Source organism: Phyllostomus discolor, chromosome 4 (assembly GCF_004126475.2).
Source record: "Phyllostomus discolor isolate MPI-MPIP mPhyDis1 chromosome 4, mPhyDis1.pri.v3, whole genome shotgun sequence".
Classification (NCBI taxonomy): domain Eukaryota; kingdom Metazoa; phylum Chordata; class Mammalia; order Chiroptera; family Phyllostomidae; genus Phyllostomus; species Phyllostomus discolor.
Window position 1 is genome coordinate 197,439,681 of NC_040906.2, and position 24,487 is coordinate 197,464,167.

The following is a 24,487-nucleotide window of genomic DNA, read 5'->3' on the forward strand; positions in this document are numbered from 1 at the left end:
CTGATTCAGGAGGAAGAGACTTAGGTTATAGTTCTGGCTCCATTATAGATTACTGTTAGCCTCTCAGTGCCTATTTCTTAATCTGTAAAATTTCCTAAAGTAGTGGTTATAATGATAAAAACAATTTTAAGAGTGCTTTAATAAGTATTATAGTACATACAAATGCAAGGAATTACTAAGTGAACAACAATCCAATGGGCAACCTATCATCAACTTCACCTAGTAGTTCCAATTTTAGGTTTTATAAATTACACTCCAAATATATTTCTTTAGAAAAAAGAGTGTTGTTGCTTTAAAAAGGTTTTTAAACCACTAGTCCAGAAGATACCTTTGTGCTTTAAAGCAGATGCTTGGGTTTATTTCCCGTCTGGGACTCTAGAGACAGTACACTCATTAACAATGGGAAGGGGAAAGAACCTCTGAAGACAAACTGTCTTACTTCTCACTTAATGCATGAATGTCTCCTACAGTGCACTGGAAGACCAGTCACCTAGTCTTCTGAAATGTAGTGATTTGCCCCACTGATAGGGCAAATCACTAACTCAGGAAAGCTATTTTCTCTGCGATGTACAAAAACTGTTAGAAATGTTTTCTTTATGTGGAGCGCCATGAAATCTCACTCAGGGCGTGTTACAAACCAGTGCTAAAACTACTTTGCCTAGGTTCTTATCTAACCATCCTAACAATCCTGCGAGGTAGGTTTACTATCTATACTTTGTAGATGAGGAAACTGACATTCACAGAGAGTTTGGGTAAAATAGTTTGTAAGTGGTACCACTGGGATGTGAAACGTTGCTAATTATCATCTACTGGAAGCCTATTTCTACTCTCATTAGATATAATCACCACTCATGCTATATAAAGGTGTCTATGGATGGATAGATATAAATATCTCCTTCTTGTTATTTAGGGTTCATTCCTGTTTCCTCAAAGACCTTTTCCCTAATCACCTGATTACCCTGTTTTATTGTAGATACACGCTAGTTTGTCAAAGAAAGCAAAGCACTTGCAATGGAAAAACAAAAAAATTATTCAAGTACTTGTTCTGTTAATTATTAGCAATGTGAACTTGGACATTATAATTCTCTCAAAAACTGTCTGCTTAGCCTACAGACAACTGCAATTGAACAACAATAAAATAATGTTTTTTTAAAAAAAAAACTGTCTGCTTAAAGATAAAATGGATGGAGTAACAAGGTTTACCTTATGGTTTGAACAAAGATTAAGAGGAACAATGAAATACAATCGAAGGAAAATATACACAAATGTTAGAATATGTAGACTGTTCCTTGCAACATCATCTATAACAGCAAAAGATGACATCACTCTAGATGCTCGTAATTGTTCACATAATTCATAATTCATCTGTATGTGGTAAAGCAGATGTTAAGAAGAATGATGTAGTTATAGCTAAACGTACTGACATGGATACTTGTACTCTTTAAGCAAAAAAGGCAAGTTTCAAAAACACCATTTTCTATTCTAAAATTAGATTATGATAATGTTGTAGAGCTATGTAAATATACTAAAAACCACTTACCTATACTTTAACTGAGTAAACTCATGGTATTAAATTATATTTATGGATATTCATGACGTATGCACCTACATGAATACTGCAGCCAGCCTAAGCAGGATGAAGTCCTGGAGCAAACCACCAGAGGTGCAGTTTCTTGATGACTTCTCCTTAATTATTTTTGAGGTACAATTGCTAAATGAGTTATGAGTCAATCAATTCTACTAGACAAGCAGTCCTCGTGTCCCCATTTTGTAAAATCAAAAATAATAAAGTTTGTCATGGTGTTGCTGAAAATTACACATATTCTGTCTATAACATAACCTGATCTACTGATAATTATTTCACAAAAGAAATTAGGACACATCTTGTACTTTTATGAAGGTGATCCCTCATGATAAATACTTTTTCCCTAAGCCTTCCCAAAATATTAATTTAATAGCTGACTAATGAATTTCTCCAGATTTAATATTTGGCTCACCTTCTGAAAAGGGAATATTCCCCCAAAGCTCACACTTGATCTGTGGCCAAAGATGACAACAGAAAAAGAGTGCCCAGGTGGTTCCTACAGAATAATGGCCACAAGTTCACAGAAAACAATTGGTAAGAGTTCCTCCCTTTGTAAATGAATAAAGGTCAATCAAGGTATCTCTACTTCCTCCAGATTTGATTGCTTTCACAAGATTTGCCTATAAAGATTTCAAAATTATTACAGATCAAAAATTGCTCTCTCTCATTCTTCTCTTTTTCTAATTCTAAAGCTTACTGTGGCCCTCTATCCTTGTTCTGTCATTGAATACTGTGGTGAGTGGGGGGACAGAGAACAAGAACAAAAATAGCTTCACGGTCTCCGGACCAAGAGGAACCATATCTGGACCTGATGGAGAGACTACTGGACATACGACCCACAGGACCAATGAATCTAGCTACTGCAGCTTAGGGCCCAACATGCTAGCAAAATAATACAATACTATGAATATCTTTCCGCAACAGTAAGTACAATATTTTCTTGATTCTAAGGTGCACCCTTTTCTACATTCTAATGTTTCTAAAATTGAGTACATCATAAAAGCAATATTTAAAGAAATCTGTTGGCTCCAAAGCAGAGAAATTCCACTTTTAAAAAAAAAGATTTTATTTATTTATTTTTAGAGAGAGGGGAAAGGAGGGAGAGAAACACCCAATGTGTGAGAGATCAGTTGCCTCTCACATACCCCCAACAGGGGCCCAGCCCGCAACCCAGGCGTGTGTCCTGACTGGAAATTGAACCAGTGACCCTTTGGTTCATAGGCCAGCCCCCAATCCATTAAGCCACACCAACCATGGCAAAGCAGAGAAGTTCTGATATAGCAGACAATGCACCATAGCTAACTTGACTATAAATAAAATGCGAAACTTCCTTGTCATTTTAGTTGTATTATTTTCAGCAGCGGCACCATGTATGGTTGAATCTAAACCTTTAATTAATGCTCAAGATGTCTTCAAAAAGATTCTACTATGATGTAGCATTACATACTCAGAAACTGCCTGTCACCCAAAACAGGCAATGCAATTAAAGGCATAAACTGCAACGTTAGAGAATTTTCAAGGGTGAGAAAGGTTCTTATGACATAGAAGCACTCCAACATAAAACATCTGTCCAAACTTACTGTAGTCCTCCCTGGCCAGTGTGCTCAGTCAGAGCATCGTCCTGTAAACTGAAAGGTCACAGGTTCAACTGCCAGTTAGGGCACATGCCTGAGCTGCAGATCTGGTCCCCTGTCGGGGTACATATGAGAGGCAACCAATCAATGTTTCCCTTACACGTTTCTCTCTCTCCCTCCCTTCTTCTTTCTCTAAGATCAGTAAGCATGTCCTCATGTGAGGATTAAAAAAAAAAAGACAACTTATTATATTCAGAAGTTGTGTAATTTCCAGCAGTAACTCCCTCCACTAAGCAAGAAAAAACAACAAAAAAGGAATACAAAATCCAGTATTCTTCAATATGCCTCAAAAGTATATAGTCAATCGTAAAGAAAACAGGTTCAAGATAAGCAGGGTTACAAAGAGCAGCATGTAATCATGATGTTATGTGTTAACTACCCAAAGCCCAAAGTAATTCAAAGGAAGCCTAGATCTCAATGTGAAAAAGGAGACTCCGTCTTTTTTTAAAAATTAATTTAAGAGACAGAGAGAGACCTAGATTTTGTTGTTCTACTTATTTATGCATTCATTGGTTGATTCTTGTATGTGTCCTGACTGGGGATTGAACTCACAACATTGGCTTACTGAGACGATGCTCTAACCAACTGAGCTACCTGGCCAGGGCCTGAGGCTCCATCTTTATTCTGAAAACACACACACACACCCCTGAATGAATAAATGTATGCCACTGAAGGTTAATAAAAACCATAGGTTGCCCTGGCTGGTGTTGCTCAGTGGTTTGAGTGCTGCTCTGCAAACCAAAGGGTCACCGGTTTGATTCATTCAGGGCACATACCTGGGTTGTAGGCCAGGTCCCTAGTAGGGGGCATGCAAGAGGCAACCACACATTGATTTCTCTCCCTCTCTTTTTCCTTTCCTTCCCCTCTCTCTAACAATAAATAAATAAAATCTTTTAAAAAATGTTTTTCTTTCCCCTGAAAAGCTGTTACTAAATAGATGGCTTGTTTTAGATTTAATGGTCTCAGAATTGTGAAAATGTCAATTCAACTTCATCTTTTTAAATACTTGTATATTAAGTTGCATCATGTGGATATGCCAGAATATATCTATCCCCTACTGATGGGCATTTAGGTTGTTTCCAATATTTTGCTATTATAAATGTTTCAAACACTGATAACCTGAGTTGTATTAGTAATATTGTAATGCTGAGAATAGGTGGTGAATTCATGGGTGTTCATTTTATTATGTTTCATAGCTTAATGTATATAACATATTCTTTGTACATGTCAAGATTAGTTAATAAAAAAAATACCACACTAAAAATTCTTGCCCTGGCTGGGTGGCCCAGTTGGAGTGTCTTTCTGTGCACCAAAAGTCCGTGGGTTCAATTTCCAGTCAGGGCACATACCTAGCTTGTGGATTTGATCCACAGTTGGGGCACAAATGGAAGGCAACTGATCGATGCTTCTCTCTTACATCTCTCCCCCACCAAAATCAATAAACATATCCTTGGGTGTGGATATAAATTAAATAAATCAATCAATCTTACACACACACACTGTTGAGAATTTCCCTTATTCCCAGAAGTGAAAGTGCTGGGTCTAAGATGATATATATGTAAAATTCGGATACTTATTGTCAGATTGCCTCCCAGAACGGTGTACTAAATTTACATTCCCTCCAAAAACGTATGGCATTAACAAATCTCACTAATCTTTGCTAATATGACATTTGAAAATTCAATTTAATAAAAAGTAAAGAGAATTTTTAAAAAAAACTCTTTAAATTAGTCTTCCTAATAATTCTGATCATGTCACTCCCTACTGAGAAACATCAATGATTGTTTCACTTAGTGATTAAAGTAACTGCTCTGGAGTCAAACTTCAGGGTATGAATCACAGTACTACCACTAAGGAGCTGTGCCTCAGTTCCTTATCTTCAAATGTGGGCAATAACGATCCTATTTAATGGGGTTATTTTGAGAATTAAATAAGTTTAATACAGGTCAAATATTTATAAGTGACTAAATCAGTAAATGGTAGTATTTCTTTCTGTTACCTTACCCAGAATCCCCCACCCCATGTATCTTATACTCTAATCAGGCTCTCAACTAACATACCTTGTACTTTTCCTATTTTCATGTCCTTACTCATCCTGTTTGTTCTTCTTGGGAGATCTCCTGCCATTCAAATGCCTCCTTCATGAAGCTTTCCTTGAACTGCTGGTTGTTACCCCTCTCCTCTGAAATCTAAATGCACTTTGCATAGTCAGATAAAATGTGTTTTTTGCCCTATACTTATAATTGTCTTTTTCTTCCCACTAGATTACAGATTCAAAGAGCATAAGATGATGTGAGATACATATGTGTATATATAGATTCCGCGACCCCCAAAATGGATTAGGACTCACTTATTCTTTGAAATAACACTTAAATTGGTTAGACTTAACAGACAAAACCTCCATTTCTTTAAAAGTTCAGATTTTCATCTAATATGCAAATGTTAGTAAATCCAGACAAATATTGTTGATATCTTGTCCAACCTAGAGAAAAACAGGTACCATTACCTAAAAGATTCCAGAGTGTTACTGTGGGTTGAATGAGGCTTTATAAAAAATATGGCCCATCTCAATGCTCTAACTAAACCCCTTATGAGAACAGCAACAGTCATATGTACTGTTTCTATCTTAGCAGCATAGTCTTAGTTGTTCAGACCTATGACATTTTCTTCAATTAGCTTTCTAGCAATTAACTAATCAAAAGTAAAGACAATCACTGTAATTTAGCTTCATGCTGAAAAATGATCAACATTGCTACTTGATAAAAATGTTGTTCAATGACTAAATAACTTTTGTAGTCTACAAAAATCCCCCACTAATCTAAATCTAACATTTAGAATGAAAACTAAATAACTAGAGTTGGAAGAGTTCTAAAGCTATGTTTACATAGAACATCAAGGAATAGCATTAAAAATAAAAATAAAAACTCAAATTACAGAAAAAAATCCAGATAATATCATACTAAAAAAATGTAGTCGTATTTTTTAATTTGCTTTCAGAGAGTGGCAAGCATGTTCAATAAATATGGAAAGACTGTGCCTTTCCCAGTACATACCAGGAGCTGGTTTCTTGCAGTAGCAGGTGATCAGAGGAACAGAATGCTACTACTTTTACTGTTAAATCAATTCCTCCACTGCCTTAGGTAATCACCTAGCCTATTTCACCTGTCAACTTATTTAAGGAAAGAAATGAACTTAGTTAAATCACAAATGTAGATATCTTAACAGAGAACGTTCATTCTAATTATAATGAATAACTATATTTCTAATTCCTAATGGAGGAGACTTGATAACAATTTTAAATTTCATACAAACTCCACAAAGGCCTGGCAAGCTTCATGATCCCAGGCATTCAAATCCATCTCCCAAACTGGAGTGGTACAATATTGTTTGTGTGTGCAACTACACTTATTTCTCACTGGGTTTATGAATAACTTGTACACGATGACATCTTTTCTCTAATATTAACATATAAGTCGACAAACATTAAACTTTGTTCCCTTTACAGAGGTGTGGCTGCATGTGGTTCAGGATGGCTATGAATGTGGCCCAACGCAAAATCGTGAATTTACTTAGGATATTTTGAGATTTTTTTGTGTGTGATTACGTGTCACAACGTATTTAGTGTGTGGCCCAGAGACGCCAAAAGGTTAGACAAGCCTGAATAACTTTCAATTGGAGAAACCAGAGTATGGGGTTAGATCGGGTCACCTGAGTCACTCTTTAAGATACAAGTTCTTCTTATATTGTATAAGTAAGGCTTCCTTAATATTCTTTCCATTTTCTGTATTTATACACACTCTTACTATATACAGATCTCCCCATCTCTCCCATGCCTTCCAACTGTGAACATAACAGTGGGCTGTAATGAGAATTCCAGGATTTCTCCAAGGTATATCCAGGATCCGGTCCCTCGGGGATGCAAAGGGCTGCAGCTCTTTCACTGTGACTTTCTTTCAGAACCTCCTTTCCCTTTCCTTCCTTCCTAAACACCGCAGACACGCGTGAGTTGCGGGCACGAGTGGAGGTGAGACACAGTCGCCGCCAGGCCTGCAGCGAAGTGGCCCTTCCCGGCCTAACCTGCACCTCCAAGGCCGCAAGGCCTGGGGCTCTTCCTCCAGCCCCAGGCGCGGCCAACCCTCGCTTCCCCAAGGCAGGGCTCCACTCGCGTCCCTGCAACCAGCCAAGTCGGGCCCGCACCGAGCCCGGCCGGCCCGCCCGGCCGCAGTAGCCCCTGGAGCCCCGCCAGCGGGGATGGGCGTGGGCCCCGGCGGCCACCGCCCCGCCAACTCCCGCTCGCAAGGAGAGAGTGCGCCCCACCCGCTACGCCGGCCCCAGACCTACCTGCAGGGGATTGCGGGTCTCCTGGACAGCGGCCACGGGCCGGACAGGGGACGCCGAGGCGGCCGGAAGCCCTCCCAGGGAGCCTGAGTGTCCCGGGGAGCACAGGGCGGGGAGAGAAGCCGGGGGGCTGCCGCGGGCCAGCGCGGCCCGTCGCGAGGGTCGCGGGGACCTCGCACTCCCCTCAGCACCAGGCCGTTGCCGCCGCCGACGCCGCCATTTTGCCTTCCACTCGGTGTCGCCGCCGCCGCACTCCGCCGCAGGTTTCCCGGATGTGGGCATTTCCCGGCGTCGCTTGCGCGGGGGCCGAGGACTGGGGGCTTTTGCCGGCTCCGCCGCCTGCGGAGAGCGCCGCCCGCGGCCTCCTGCCCGCCGCCCGGCCCGGCTGCCCTGTGCGTCGCCAGCGGCGCCCCCGCCTCGCGCTGCCCAGGTGACTCGCCCCGGTGCGTGCGACCGGGCTGTCTCCGGCCCAAGCCCACGCTCTGACTTCGGTCTCGCTTTTTTTTTTCCCCTTCTCTGTTGAGCTCTTTCTGTGGACGGGCATAGGACTGAAGCACGCATCTCAAGGATGCTAATTCTCAGGAGGGAGCAAACAGAAATGAGTTGCTCTCAGAAACCTCGCTGTGGACGTCAGGATTCGGGATTTCTAGAGGCTTTGAAAAAAAATTATTGCTTAGTTCTCTTTTCCCCGGTGAATCCGTGAATTTCATCATTTCCCGAATCAGCCATTTAATATAGTCTTGACCTGAGAGTTATAGTTTTATCTGTCAACCAAATGAATAGAAGAAAAAGGTGCTGCTGACGTAAATGGAATAATCGTGACTGTGAGAAGAGCTTTTATTTTTTTGTTAAATTAAATTGGAAATTTGGGATGGGATCATTGGGTGTATGATGTTTGCAAGTACCGTCCCTCGGCCCCTGTGCCAATTCTACCAGTTGAAAATGTATGCAGTTGATCTTCTGAAATAATCCCCTTTCATCCTTTTTTTTACTAGAGTCTACTTAAAAATATTTTTAATTAAAGACTTCTTTTTCTGATGTTAAATTAGTTACCAGCTCCTGTATCCAGAAGTTCAAATGTGAAAACCCTGTGTTAAAAGTTTACATTCTAAGGGAACTTGGTTGAAACTCCAGGTTCCATAAGCACAGAGTTTATACAAGGTAGAGGATTTGACCCAAGGTGGGGTCACTTAATAGCCCTAGTTTTTACTTTCTTCAACTGGGAGACCAAGTAACCCCTAGAGTCCCTTTCAGCCTTAAAATTATATGAGTCTCCTGTGTTCACTGGCCTGCTTGCCCTCTCCAGAAAAATTAATCTGGAAGAACATACTACCCACAGAGTCTTGTCACCTCTGTCACCGACACATGGAACTTCTTAAGTTTCTCAATTCTCTCAAAGCATGAAGGCAAGTAACTCCATAGACGACCGTCTTTGGGAAAACTAGGTAATGCAAGGAGCTGGGTGAATTGCTCTTTCTGAGACTAGGACGTTGGAGCCCAGTAGGGAGACAGAAGGGCCAGGAAAGGAGAGGAGTGACCCTGAGAGGACGCACGATAACAGATTGAAAGCAGCTGCGACTCCAGGTGGGGGTGGGGGTGACAGACCAGGAAGCTGCTGACAAGGGTTGGACAGTCTGAGAACGGCATTATCTGCCATTCATTTGAAGGTGTTTGTATTGCTGTGATGGAAAAGCGTTGATCCAGCTTCCGTTTACTCCACTCTTTAATGCTGTATGGAAATGGCGATTTTTTTGGTGGCCAAATTTCATACGTGTGTGAATGTAGGAACATGGGCAGTATTATACATGGAAGAAGTTTGGAGACCAGTGGTGATGCTGAGAGCCATTAGCCCTCCCAAGAATTCACACAGTCTTAGGGGAAGGCTCCAGACTCTGACCAGCCCACACTTAAGGAGTACAGTTGTGTTCTGCAATACCTCCTTGCAGGCAGAGCATCTATATAAATTATTTGGAATTCTGATCAGATTTGTCTCCTCCCTCGTTTATTTATTCAAGCATTTATTGATGTCAATGTGGACTCATGGATATTTCAGATTGTTCCAACTTTTTTTTTTTTTAAGATTTTACTTATTTTTAGAGAGGGAAGGGAGGGAGGGGGAGAGAGAGAGAGAGAGAGAGAGACATCAATGTGCGGTTGCTGGGGGTTATGGCCTGCAACCCAGGAATGTACCCTGGCTGGGAATCGAACCTGGGACACTTTGGTTCCCAGCCCGTGCTCAATCCACTGAGCTATGCCAGCCAGGGCAGATTGTTCCAACTTTGGCTGTTGGGAGATTTTCCAGTTGGCTTCTGTGACCCTTTAACATATTCTCATTATTACGTGCTTTCATTTTTCTTTAGAACTTCCTTACTTCCTGGCACTACAAGATGCTGCAAGCTATCTTGTATATTTCCCACCACTCCAAGGAGCCCTGGTTCCTTTTATTGGAGAATGGTATTAGCAACCAAATCTGGGGTTTACTGCTTGTATGACCTCTCTGGCAGAGAGTTTAAAATTTGTGCATTCCATACTATGCACAGGGGTAGAACTTGTTCAGATTTGTTGCAGATATTATTTTGTAGTCCAGTATTAACTGCAGCTTAGTTGCATACATCCATGACCTGCACAAAGATTTCCAACAGTCAATGCATTTCTGATGGCTTTGTTAGGCTGGTCTATCAGCTATTGTCTCCCAAAGTTGTTAAGACAGTTTGGAACTGAACATTAGTTTGTTTATGGGCTCTGACCGGGTGGCTCAGTTGGTTGGGCATCTCCCCACAAAGTTAAAGGTCACCAGTTCACTTCCAGGTCATGCCTGGGTTGTGGGTTTGGTCCCTGGTCAGGATATATATGAGAGGCAACCTATCAGTGTTTCTTTCCCTCTCTTTCTCTCTTCCTTCCCCTCTCTCTAAAAATAAATAAATAAAATCTTTTAAGAAATTCTGTGTGATCAGCCCTGGCTGGTGTGGCTCAGTGGATTGAGCACCAGTCTGCTAACCAAATGGTCACAGGTTCTATCCTGAGTCAGGGCACATGCCTGGGTTGCAGGCCAGGTCCCCAGTAGGGGGCATGTGAGAGACAACCACACATTGATGTGTCTCTCTCTGTCCTTCCCTTCCCCTCTGTCTAAAAAATAAATAAAATCATTAAATTAAAAAAAAAAATTCTGTCTTACCAGCTAGATTCTAGTCTTTCTCCCTTCTCACCATGCCCATCCCTCCATTTCTTCCCTCTATGTACACCTCTGACATAGTGAAATGTTTCTGGGAACTGTTTTGATGCTAAGATGACTGCAGTCCAGGATGTAGCTGGTAGTTGTTCTACACTGCCACTCAACATCAGCTCAGAAGGATGTCAATAGTTTAAATATTGGGATGTCCTAGTTTGGATCTCCACAGGTTTCATACCTCCGGGGGGGGGGGGGAGCATTGCTATTGCTTCAGACTGTCTAGTAAGTTTGAGCTAGGCAGCACATTGATACTGTAAGCTTAAATGATACCAACTATACAGGAGTGAACGTACTACACTTCTTGGACACGACTCTAGAATGGGTTATTAAAAGGACTTTACGCAAACAGAAATGTTACTCACAAAGGTCAAGGAATTTTTCAATTATGCCAAATTTTTGATAGGATAGCCATAGCACAAACGTTTTCCTCACAATAGTCTGAACAAGGGCAGAATGTCCACAAATTAGGTTGGTGTATAAATATTTCAGTGACTGTAGCCAAATACCAATGATTCATGTGTCACTGATAATTGACTCTAGGAGGGGGCCTAAGCACTTCAGTCCATTTAACCTATTTTCTAACCAACAGGATGAGAAAGCATACTGGGCAATTCTGAAAATAATTTGCTTCTCAGAAAGGATTGCCCATTATTTTTATACTGAAATAAAATTTGTCTCCTTAGAACAAGAAGAATGGACCTGTAGGAAAGATCAAAACTATTTGTATTAACTCAATACAGAAAAGTATGGCTTAGGAGTATCATGCATGAAAACTTAAGGGTTTAGCTCAGCTACTCAACAGTCTAACTGAATAAATGTCAGAATAATTAAAATAAACTAAGGCAGCATTACAATAGAGTAGTGCACTCAAAATCAGAATGATTTCTCATTCTCATGAGGCAGAAACCACACGCTTCATTTTGGAAGTCACATTTTAAAGATGGTCTTTGGAAAATGGGAGTAATTTTTTAAAGGGGAAACAAGATTGTGACTTCAATTCAATTTGCACTGAGTCAGTGCTTACTATGGATCAGATACTGTATTAAACATTGTCAGTAAAAGACCGAGATCTGGGCTCTGCTCTTAAGCTTGTGGTCCAGTAGAGGGAGCCAGGAGGCTTAAGACACTGCTCTAAGCACAATGTAAACTCTGCACAATGGGCTTCTGAAACAGAGTACAATTTAACCCAGATTGTAGGAGGCCAGGGAAGGCTCTCTGGACAAAGTGACACCTAAAGGCAGTGGAGAAGGGTGAGCAGGATTTAGCCAAGTAGGGCAAGAAAGCCAGGAAGGGAACTTTGCCCCTAAGAAACCACTGAAAGGATAGATTAAGAAGTTTTACACCCAGAAAAAGCTACAATATGTGGTTTTGAATACATGAATGGTGTGTGTGCGTGGGGGGGGGGGCAGTCTCCTGAGAAAAGACGACAGATGGAAGCCCATTTCAATTCAGGATATGAAAATTCATTTATTTAGTGAAACTTCATGGTAAAGTTCCCCAACATAATTCAAATTCAGAAAATGGATTAGTGATGGGCTCTGTCTCATATCAGGTTCGCATGATCATTTTAATCCACAAAAACATTATTCTTTTTTTACAGGACCCTTTTGAGTCCCACTCACACACGGAAACCCTGCCATCATGCTGGGTCAACTAGAGCTGTCCAGATGAGGGAGGCAGCACAGCACATTTTCAAATATACGGATGAGAACTTGCTGGGAAGAATGCTGTGGAAGGCATGATTGGGCTGGAAATGCCCTCCAGTTTGCCTTCCGCCTCTGGGACCCTACAGCCCTCAAAAAAATTATTTGATAGTTCCATGAATAAAGGCAGTGACAATGAGCAAATTCATATATTAGTTTTATTTATACTGTATCAAGCTTATGTTTCTAATTAAATGTATGACATGTAACATTCAAAGGTACTGTCTTTTACACATGATTATAAATACTCAAAGCAAAGCAAAGCTTCAAACTTAAAACTGTTTCTAGTTCCAGCTAATATTCTAAGCCTAGACGTCTGGCTCCTTCCTTCTACCATTATTTACTATAATGATCAAAGGGAAATTATATACATTTCCGCTGGAAACTGAGATGGGTGCTAACATGTATGAAACCTTCACTTTTCAGCAGCAGAAAGCAGAGGAACAAGCTTGCTATTCACGGTAAATGGAAATTGTGCCACCAGGGACCTAGGGCCTTTGACTTAGAGCAAGGCTGTTGGCCTGCTAACCGTAATGTGAGGGTGTTTGCACTGGGTGGAGAGAGGCTCTGCAACTTAGGCTGTGGCAAGACAGTCATACAAAGGGAAATATAAGGCCAGAGGAAAATTCATAGCTGTGTTTATATTATTGAACCCATGTGTTTACTGGCAAGGAATGTGTATCTGTGTATGTCTCACAAAAACATATGAAAGACTTAAAGTGTCATTAAAAGTACTTAAATTTTTCTTTTGACTCATTTATTTTATATTTGTTTTTCTGTAATGAATTACTTTTACAATAAGAGAACATCTTAAAAACTCAGTCCCCCGCGGATAGGACCCAGAGCTGTTCCCTGGCTGTGAGTACTCGAACAGGACACAATACAAGGGTCCTGGCGGTTCATGAACAAAGGAACCCAGGTGCCAAGCGAGGTGGGCTGAGCTGACAGCACAGCCTCAGTGCAGGCCGTAGGGGGTACTGTGGGCAGAAGCGAAGCCCCAGAGCTTTAAAATGAAAACACTAAAAAGCAAACATGGGCACGGAGGAAGAGAATGTGGTGCACCGATACAATGGAACATTATTCAGCCAAAAATATGGGAATGGTGTTTTAAGTTGAGCTACAACATAAATGAACCTTGAAAACTTTATGCTAACATAAACCAGACACAAAAGGCCATATCTTACATGATTTCATTTATAATGTCCAGATAGGCAAATCCATAAAGACAGAAAGCAGGTTTGTGATTGCTAGGGGTTTGGAGAAGGCCAAAATGGTGACTGACTGCCAATGGGGGGGAGCAGTTACTTTGAGGGATGAAGAGAATGTTCTGGATATAGACAGTGGTGATAGATGCATAACTTTGTGAATATTTTAAGACATGAACTACACACTTTAAAAGAGTGAACTTAAAATATGTGATTTGTAGCTCAGTAAAAAATAATCATGAACTTTTCTGTATGTAGGTTATATTTCAATAGAGTTAAAATTTTTTAAATACTAAAAAAAAAGATATTCCCACCAATATAAACATAAAAAATTCCTATCAGCAACATTTTCTTTCTGATTCTTTGGAATTAAAAGTTACTAATTATCTTTAATAAAATATTTTTGAGCCAAATATATATAAAAAAGCAGGTGTATATATATATATTCCATTTTTAAATGTTTACAAAAAAGAAAAACCCCGAGATAAGCACAAAAAACCTGAAAATATTAGGAGAGAAAAGCAATACTTTACTTAATTACTATTATTAGAATTACAAATAAATGAAAACACACTTCAATTATATAACACTCATTATAATCTAATAATGCATTTAATCTACCAAACTCTGAAAAGACAATGTCATTATATTGTCTTCAAATACTATAGTAGATTATTAACGTTTCGGATAAAGATCAAGAAGACAAAATTCTTTACTCTTACCACACACTATACTAGTACATGTTACCTATCATACATGTTACCTATCAAATTTTAGTTTGGGAATAGGCTCATTTATCAATGTGAAAATTATTTTATTGCCCAGTGTCCAGCTCAGCAATTTTTGACTCCACTATGTCAAAAACATATTTCATATGTTTTTAGTTTTAGTCTATAAAACTAAAGAAAAAATCTTTAGGAAAAAAATGTATTTTCCTTTTTTCAAGAAAAATAAAGTTGAGTATGAGCAGTTGATAGGGTTCTACTCAAATATATTCTAATAAAGAAACCGGTCAAACATTTTCACCTTTAAAAAAAGTCAGTGTTTTTGTTCTACTAAATTCTTTCTAAAAAAGTTTATTAAAATTATTAAGGACTGAAGAAAATACGTGCAGTGCAAACACTAAACACGAACACTGGCTAATGCCACACAGTTGACAGAAAGGATGGGAACCCGCCGGTGAGCCGAGTCTCACGTAATCGGAAATGAAGAGCAGCTCCCACAAGCGGTCCAGCAGAGCCTGTTTCAAGGCAGCGCATTCACCAACACAAGGGTCCCTCTGTCGTGCTCACACACGCTCCCGTTCTTCTGCCGCCAGGCACCTATCAGATTCTGCAGCTTGTTAGGGGAAGGAATTTCCAGCTAACAAAACACAGAACTGGACACTGCCATGAACACCAGTTTACCGGTGCTACCCCTGAACATTTCACATTTTTCAATAATAAAAATTTGTAAAGACGCTGGAATTCGAAATGTTTTTCACCTGAAATCTTGCAATTAAAATCTTTTCATGAAAAAAGTTGCCTAGTAACATAAATGGCTTCGGCATCGGTTCCACACACAAGACAAGGACCTAAAACATCCAAACTGTTCACAGACAAAGTCCTGTTGGGAAGCAAGCTCGTGATCTCAATGCGGTCTTTCGCAGGGTCAGTGCTGAGCCAGGAGCTTATGAGAGACTGGTGAACACTGGCCTGGTTACTGATGCTGTGAGACAAAAAGGTACTATTTCTTCCTCCTGGGAGAAAAGCAAAGGGCGGGGGGAGGATCTTTTTATTTTTTCTGGTCTTCCCTGGAGATTTCAAAAAAAAATTGTTGACACTATTACAGGTGTCCCCATTTCCCCGCCTCCAATCAGCTCCCACCCACCTTCCCCACATTGTTGTTTGTGTCCAGGGGCCTCTGCATATATGCATATTGTTCTTTGGCTAATCTCTTGCAGTCCCTCCCCACCCCTTTCCCTCGGAGATCAGCTAGCCTATTCCGTGTGTCAGTGCTTCTGGTCCTGTTTTGTTTGTCAGTTTAATTTGTTCATTAGATTCCACATATAAGTGAGATCATGTGGTATTTATCCTTCTCTGACCAGCTTACAGGTCCATCTGTGCTGTCACAAAGGGTAAGAACTTCTTAACAGCTGTGTAGTTTTCCACTGTGTAAAGATACCTTATCTTTCTTAACCACTCATAATTGACGGGCACCTGAGCTGTTTCCAGATCTTGGTTATTGTAATAACGCTGCTATGAACATACCTTGGTGAAACAGTGATGATTTTTCAGGCACGTCTGTGGAGGCATCCCAATGCCAGAGGGACCCATCCTCAGAACAGGTAAATAAATGATCTGGGTTGGATGGGTGAAAGTGAACTTCCCACACTAAAAGATAAGAACCAAGAGGCTTATTCTGTGCAGATTAGTTGAATAAACTTTATTATTTATTTATTTTAGACAGAGAGGAAGAGAAGAAGAAAAAGGGAGAGAAACATCAATATGTGGTTGCCTCTTGCAAGTCCCCCACTGGGGACCCAGCCTGAAACCCAGGCATATGCCGTGACTGGGAATTGAACCGGCGAACCTTTGGTTTGCAGGCCAGTGCCCAATCCACTGAGCTACATCTAGGGCCTACTTGAATAAACTTTAAAACCCCTTCTCTAGGCATGATCTCCCATTAACAAGTATGACAATGGGATAATTCTGGAAAATTTTTTCAGAAAATTGTCTTAAGTTCTCTTATTTTCCGTTCCTGTGTCATTAACATATGCGGGTTATATTATTGGAAAGACTGGGAAAGAAGATGATAAAAGTAATATACAAATGCAATTCCAGGAGGCAGAGTCCAACTCAGCTCATGCCAGAACTCAGTACTTCTTTATTTTTTTTTAAATATTTTATTTATTTATTTATTTATTTATTTATTTATTTATTTATTTATAGAGAGGGAAGGGAGAGAGATACAGAGAGAAAGAGAGAGAAATATCAATGTGCGATTGCTGGGGGTTATAGCCTGCAACCCAGATATGTACCCTGGCTGGGAATCAAACCTGGGACACTTTGGTTCCCAGCCTGCGCTCAATCCACTGAGCTATGCCACCCAGGGCTAAGAACTCAGTACTTCTATTCTAGCAAACTAAAACCTGCAAATGGCCAAAGAATCTGGGGTCTAGTTTAGGTTGGAGGACTTTCAAGAAGCCAATTTGGGATTGAGGACTCCTCAAACTCTAAACCTGAAGGACACATTGTGTGCCAACAGACATCCAGGAGCCGATGACCGGCCAGGGCACCGGAGGAAGTTCCCTGCAGCGTGCAGATAAAACAGCTGGTCTGTGAACAAGGGTTCTGTGATTCTGGCTCTGGTGACAATAAAGAGGTGGCATAGAAAGTGCTGGGGTGTAACATAAAAAGTGCAAGGCACACATTTGCAAGCTGGCATTTTCATTCTGACAGTTACTACAATTAAACATTATGTCACAAAACATAAAAAGGTCACTTTCCTTTGGAGAAAAGGAATGTGTCCTGGGCGAGTCCCTGTATAAGGTGCATTCATGCTGTTTCACTGAAACAAGGTGAAACAAAACTTCAAGTTACAAACAAATGCTCAAATCTAGATTCTTCCGTATTTTTTTATTTTCAAACTAGAAAACAAACCTCCAAAAAAACCACCTTATTTCATCTCTAGCCAAGAGATGGAACGTATACAACACAATCCACTATGTTCGTGTGTTTACTGCATAACAATACAGGCTCCGCTATTAAAATGGGGCTGGTAAGAAGAGATCTGAAAGCTTGTAATTCTACTACCACTGGGGTAGCCAACATCAGACTCTGTGAGGGCATATCCTATTCCTTTTTATTCCTTTATTCTCCTGGGCATAACTATAAATGGAAAAAGCAAAGAAATTTCTATCCTTGTATTTACTTTATCTTAAATATAATTTTAAAAGTCATTTATCTTTCCAAGGTAATAATGTGAAACTTATCAAACAGAACCTGTAATACTGACATAATGTTTGCTTTTTGGTACTTTTATTCAAGTATTAATACAAACTCCTCTTATGTCAGACTTTAAAGCACTAACCCACTGTCATGATATCAAAAACAATGGTCACACAACGAAAATTTCCATCCAGCCAATAAATCCCCACCAATCTCAGAAGACACGCAAGCAAACAAAAAGACAAGAACCAGTAACTATTTTTCTGTTAAAAAAAAAAAAAAAATGAACATGCAGGCTAATCACCAGGGCTTTGGATAGAATAATGAAACATGTTAAAGAACTTAAACGTCAAGTAAAAAGGGGTAAGTTAATTATTATAAAATTATACAATTCAACCTGGCTGGCATAGCTCAGAGGATTGAACGCGGGCTGCGAACCAAAGTATCACAGGTTCAATTCCCAGTCAGGGCACATGCCTGGGTTGCAGGCCACAGCCCCAGCAACCGTACATAGATGTCTCTCTCCCTCTCTCCCTCAAAATAAAAATCTTTTTAAAAAAAGCTTAAAAAAATTATACAATTCAGCCGAAAGACTATAATACAACACAAGCCATATGCACTGTTATGGAAAGTTGCTTATAACATACAGCTCAGCCAACAAAAACTGATGTATCTCCAGAACACTTACTTTCAGCTTCATGAGCCTTCAGTAGAGACACAGGCATAGTACCTTGTCGAACATCCCAAATACTCAGCATTCCATCTTGGCCGCCCGTAGCTACAACATGCTGTTGGTTGGGATGTCTGTCAACGCAGTGGAGTGGCACTCGGTCACCGGTCCTTTTATGGGGGATACAATGACATCAAAAATATTAAAATATATACTTTATCTTTGCAAAATCCATGAAACATGTTTCATTCTAGTAGCTAAATGATAACTTTGTGGCTAGAACTCCTGGCTGAATTGCAATCATGTCCAAAAACTGACCATATTAAATACACTTCTAAATATTAGAATGGGGGGGTATGCGGTTTAAGGTCAAAGTTATTTATTTTCTCTTCAAATTGGGAAGCATAGAGAGCAAGATAATCTTGTGGTATGATGTGCAAAACATATTTCCATTCTTGGCTTTTAAAAAACATGATGTATCAACTAAACAGCATACTCCTTTACTCCTTATTTTATGCTTAGTTTATGTTTTTCAGTTTGACCATTCTCTTTTCTTATTAGAGAAGAATAGGCCACACACATAAAAAAGGGGATTTCTGCTAAAAAAAAAAAATCTTGGATTTTATTTTTCTTCTAGTTATATCCAGTGTGTATTATATCCACTAACAACAGAATCATTCAATGAACAAAAATATGTTCCCCATTAAATAATAAAACTTCAAAGAGATAAAAGCTTTGAATCAAGACAGCAAATACTAAGTGCAGCATGGTAGTATCAAACCCATCAAATCTTATTTGCTTTACCAAATTTAAATAGGAATTATTCTCTGAAAATGAAATTAAAATACAATATAGTTTAAGGTCTATTATAAACAAACTTAATTTTGCATTACACTATTGAAATTAGAAATCAAAACTCACAGTGATAATATCTGAGAGGGCTCATTTCCTTGTTGTCTGAAATCCCATATTTTTAACTGTCCAATTGAATTGACTGTAAGAATCTCAGGAGTTCGAAGGAAGGTTACAGCATGGAGTGTACTGCTGTCTGCATTGTCTACAAAATAAGAAAACAGTAGTGTGTGTTAATAGGTTTGTCTGTGTCATGAGAATCTCAAACTGCATTCCTTTTCATTGAAATACTAAAGTAAAATTTCAAAGAGGTCACAGTTTAATTTCCATAAAAATATACAGTAATATACATATTAAAATGAACTGTCCTTTGACAGAAAAATGATATCCCTCACAGGACACCTGAACTGTTTTCCAAAGACAGGGCTGAGTTTCCACATATGTATTTCTCTAGTTCCACGTAAGACTGTTTTTCTCCATTTCTGAGATAGATGCTCAAGCTTTTCTATATGCAATTTTATTTCATAAAATTGCTACTGCTTAACCCAGAACTTCTATTCATTCCATTGGGCCCAACCCCAGTACTTCGTACAGAGCTCACTCTGGTGCTGTATTATTCTGCTGGCTCACCTCCAGTTTATTCATCTTTATCCTCATCAGCTCTCTCCTCCGTGTAGCCCTTTCCTTCTCACAGCGTCTAAGCCGATACCACACAATTTAGCAATATACTCACAGACTTTTGTTTTGTCACACTCCTCCAAACTGCCACCAGGCAACGGTCCTTTAACAAGTAGAGTTCCTCAGAACTAAAAATCATTGATAAACTACACCAAAAACAGATTCATGAGCTCAAATCTCCAAAGTTCTGATTCAAGTCTAGGTTGGTGGGCTGTTAAATATCTCCGCAGGCAAGGCCTTGTGAAGCCTGGTCTAGAGCAACTACACTAGAACAATCCTCCTAAGGCTCGACAGGAAGCGCATCACCCACTTACTCAAAGGACTTTCGCCAGCTACTTAGTCGTCCACCTGGCAAAGTGGAACCGCAATGGCTGTGCGCTGGACTCTTCACAACCTGGCCCCAATTTACCTCCCCTGCCTCATCTCTCACCTCCCCTACATACATATACAAAGTCAGCTCAAACGATACTTCCTGTCACTCTCTAAATGGCCATATCCTGCCTCCACACTACTCCTTATGTCTGATGTGCCATTTTTTAGTTATTTATGGTCTAGAACCTGGATTAAATTCTTTACCACCTGCCCCTCAATTCTTTATCCAATAACCCACTCCAGCCGAATAAAAAAGTTTCTTCTGTAGTCACTCTGTCATGGACGCCTTATCAACATACTGTCTTGATGAAGGGATTCTACTTTGTATATTTCTATATCCTTCAAACACCTTGTACTGTATCTACTTAGCACATGGTAGATGCTCCATTACTATGTGATGGATGAAAGAAACATGACTTTTCTTACCTATAGTTCTCACAGCTTCCTTGTGATCAACTCTGAAGAGGTTTATTCGACCATCTTCTCCAACTGTGACAATCTCTGGGTTGTTGCACACCACCCCCGTGCATGGCGCGCAGCTCCAGGAAGGACTGCCTGGACCCGTGTGGTAGTGAGCTGTGGCCCACTGCTGGCAGGCTGTCAGCGTCTAGGTGTCAGAAATGACAATGTAATTAATCAAAGCAAAGCTCTAAAAATCTAGCACTTTTCTTCAATTAAAGAATGTTTTAAGCCCTGGCTGGTGTGACTCAATGGATTGAGTGCTGGCTTGCGAATCCAAAGGTCATAGTTTCAATTCCCAGTCAGGGCACATGCCTGGGTTGTGAGCCAAGTCCCCAGTTTGGGGCGTTTAAGATGCAACCGACTGATGTTTCTCTCTCTCTCTCCCTCCCTTACCCTCTCTCTAAAAATAAATATATTTTTAAAAAAGAATGTTTTAATAAAATTGTCTTATACTCTTCTAGAAAAGGAACAACTCTCTCCTCTTTCCTTTGTATTTCCAAATACAAGTCTAGAACCTACTTCAATGAAAGCTCTGTATACGCTAGATTAGATTCTAAAGGAACACTGTTCAAAAATATCCCAGACTTGTCTCAAATTAAAGAAATGGTTTTTAGGTATCAGGTAGTTGTATGGTCAAAAGCAACTTTAAATTCTTAAGGGAATTAGCCTATAACTAAGAAATAAATCTCACTCTGGCTGGTGTGGCTCAGTGGATTTCGTGCCAGCCTGTGAACCAAAAGGTCACTGGTTCGATTCCCAGTCATGCCTGGGTTGTGGGCCAAGTTCCCAGTTGGGGGTGTGTGAGAGGCAACCTATTGCTGTCTCTCTTGCATGCACATTGATGTTTCTCTTCTTCTCTTTCTCTCCTTTCCCCTCTCTCTAAAAATAAATAAATGAAGCCTTTTAGATAGAGTTAAAAAAGAAATAAATCTTTAGGGTGCTTTATAAATGACTCGGTTAAGAAAAACAATAACATTTTGGTCTTATAGTTACGAGGCATGCTCATAAGCAATGTAACCTTCGTTAATTCCAAAAACCTAAATAAGGACTCTCTTCCAGCAACTGAAAACTGTTACAAATGGGGCTCCTGGAAAGGACTGCCTCACCACTACTCTGTGGAGGTCAGCACTCCAGGTTTCAGCACACCAGAAAGGCACTGTAAACATGTCAACGGTGATGGAAAGCGATTTGATTTGGGGTGGGGAATGCGTGATACAATGTACAGATGATGTAGAAACTACCCAACACCTATATAATTTTATTAAGTGATGTCATCCCAATAAACTTAAAAAAGGAAAACAAAAAGTCAAATCTTCATACAGAGTACCCTATCTTTTCATTAAAACCTAGGTTCTAGCCACAGATGCAAAGTAGCCATTCCTGCTCTTTCTCGTGATACTTGAGTTAGAAGGTGCTCTTTCTTCAAAGACCAGAATAGGAACTTAAGAGAGAATTACAGAAAAATCACTGGCCGGAAGAGTATATTGTTAGGTCTAAACTAACAGAATTTAAGATATACCCAATTTCAATAAAAGTTCACACAAACATGGTTATAGAATTAATCTACTAAAAGGTGGGTAATATAACAATATTTTCTCCCTCCATGTTTTGAGATTATAAAAAAAATGTAATTACTTGTGTCATTAAGTACAGGCTTCTTTAAGCCTTTCTAAAAATAATCAAATACATTCAATTTTTAAATAAAATTTCTTTACCTGATTATTTGGATGGTGAAGGAACACTGTTACACATCCTGTTGATGAAGCAGCGACAATTCTTTCCTGATCAAAAAACTAAATAGAAAATTCCTGCTTATTATAGATTCAGAAATATCAGTATGGAGGAAGCTCATTTGTTTAACTTAATTAGCAGTAATAATTTTTTAAAAACCTACAAGTGCTAAGCAAGTAAAATGTGATGATAGATCTGAAAGTCAAAACTCCTATACAAATAAGTATTTTTGTGAAGGAAAAAAAACAACAGTATTTTTTCCCAAAACTCATTCATCTATAATTCATTTAATTAATTTGGGACCACTACCATAAAGCTTTAGAAAAGTATCATTCCCACGGTTAGGCAACTTTCTATAGAAAGAAAAGGCAGGGACTCTTAAGTTACAGACCAGGATTTGAAACTTAATTCCATTCCCATCACTTATTACTGGCTTTGAGACCTTAGCTACATTAAACTGTCTAACCCTAGGTAAACCTTTACACGGGGAAAACTAATTACTACTTAGAAGGCTGTGAGAATTTAAAAAACAATTAAATTCCCTTTCAAGTAGTCCTCAAATAGTATGTGCTCAAAAGATCTTACTGTCAGTTTTCTCATTGATAAGTCAGATAACAAGATATGATTCACAAGCATGCAACGAGAATTAAATTAACTTATGTAAAGTTCCCCAAACAGTGCTTGGCATACGATAGTCAATTAATTAAAAAAACACCTAAGATAAAAAAACTAAGATTAAACCCTGCCTGGTGTAGTTCAATGGATTGTGCGCAGGCCTGGGAGCCAAAGCATCACCAGTTGGATTCCCAGTCAGAGCACATGCCTGGGTTGCAGGCCAGGTCCCTGGTGCGGGATGCCCAAGAGGCAACCACACATTGATGTTTCTCTACCCATCTTTCTCCCTCCCTTCTCCTCTTTCTAAAAATAAATAAAATCTAAAAAAAAAAAAAAAACAACTACTAAGATTAAATCCACTGCCCCAATCCTGACTCTGCCATTAAGTGGCTAATATGTTCAAAAATTGTAATTCCTGTAAATCTGGGGTGAAACTAAACATACTTTAAGGTCTTTTGGAGCTCTAAATATGCTACTCTCCGTTTTCTACCAGTTAGCTTTTGGATATTATCCAGACGTACTTGTAAATCCATAACATCGCCATAGTGCCTGCTACCGCATAACAACTGATGGTCTCCTTCAAATCCTCCATCAGAGTCCAAGTTCCCCAAATCTCCGATAGACCACAGTGAAACATAATTTTCCTGTAAAGCAAAAGGTTTTATCCTGAGTTGAAATATACGTTAAACTCCTGAAAATTAAAATTGGCATTGCCTTCAAGCTACCTTGCTTTAAAAACATCTCAGAATAATGGTGATAACGCGATTCGAGGCTCAGGCACGCACACCACCGATGACTCGGAGGTACAGGGCAACTGAGCCCAAAACGGGATCTCGTGGCGAGGACTTTGGGCGGGGAGGGGACGCAGGAGGGAGAGAAGATCTAGAAGGCGAGAGAATTCGCGCGCAGGGGGCCGGGGGGGGGGGGGGGGGCGCGGATCCAGGAGGGAAGGACTCCCCCTCCGGGGAGCAGGGATACCTCATTGTCCCAAGAGCCCGTAGCGAAGGTCTCCGCGGTCTGCAGACTCCCCGAAGGTACCGGTCGCCAGCGGGTTTTGCTGATTTTCTGAGACACAAACTTAGCATAAATTTCCTCCATGCCGAAATTGTTCCCAGTAGACACTCCGAAAGCAGCCCGAGCGCGCGCCTCTCAGTCCCGCCCCTTCCCGCGGAGCCTTGATTGGACCGACCTTACCAGGCCGACAGTGGCTGCGGAGAGCCAATTCTCTTCCGTCGTCAGGGAGGGCGCCACGAGCCCCGGGAGGAGGAAGTCGGAATGCATTTCGTCCCTGAGCAGTTTATGAACACAGGCAACAGTGTCCTTGTACTGTACAATCTGCTCCTAATCTGCAAAATCAGTATAGAAACACCGACACATGCATTTGTGCAATAATCGTCTAATGTAAGACAAATTTAAGAGCAAAGCAAAAGAAATGCAAGAAAAACCACTTAGTAGCCTCCTAAGCTTTCAGATTTGCATTTCAC

The 24,487-nt window shown here is 40.1% G+C and overlaps 3 protein-coding genes across 5 annotated transcripts in view; 1 reads left to right on the top strand and 2 right to left on the bottom strand.

Moving 5' to 3' along the window:
- The window catches only part of LATS1 (large tumor suppressor kinase 1), a 41,662-nt gene extending 33,846 nt beyond the window's left edge, over positions 1 to 7,816 (bottom strand). The window contains exon 1 of one of the 3 annotated variants that reach the window (XM_028510921.1): positions 7,561 to 7,816. The gene's annotated coding sequence lies outside the window, so the exon portion shown is untranslated. The remainder of the gene's footprint in view (positions 1 to 7,560) is intronic. The other 2 variants (XM_036024880.1, XM_036024881.1) reach the window with 2 other exon arrangements.
- LOC118499953 (collagen alpha-1(I) chain-like) lies at positions 1,637 to 13,099 on the top strand. The gene is made up of 3 exons (XM_036022607.1): positions 1,637 to 1,702; positions 7,338 to 7,987; positions 12,387 to 13,099. Exons 1-3 carry the CDS (start codon positions 1,637 to 1,639, stop codon positions 12,526 to 12,528), a joined length of 858 nt encoding a protein of 285 aa, XP_035878500.1. The 3' UTR covers positions 12,529 to 13,099.
- Positions 13,100 to 15,175: 2,076 nt separating this feature from the next.
- Positions 15,176 to 24,322, bottom strand: NUP43 (nucleoporin 43). Its single transcript, XM_028509382.2, has 8 exons — positions 23,982 to 24,322; positions 23,525 to 23,647; positions 22,373 to 22,450; positions 20,622 to 20,802; positions 19,215 to 19,350; positions 18,312 to 18,463; positions 15,944 to 16,066; positions 15,176 to 15,432 (listed from the first exon to the last, which is right to left on the bottom strand). Exons 1-8 carry the CDS (start codon positions 24,099 to 24,101, stop codon positions 15,203 to 15,205), a joined length of 1,143 nt encoding a protein of 380 aa, XP_028365183.1. The 5' UTR covers positions 24,102 to 24,322; the 3' UTR covers positions 15,176 to 15,202.
- Positions 24,323 to 24,487: the final 165 nt, after the last annotated feature.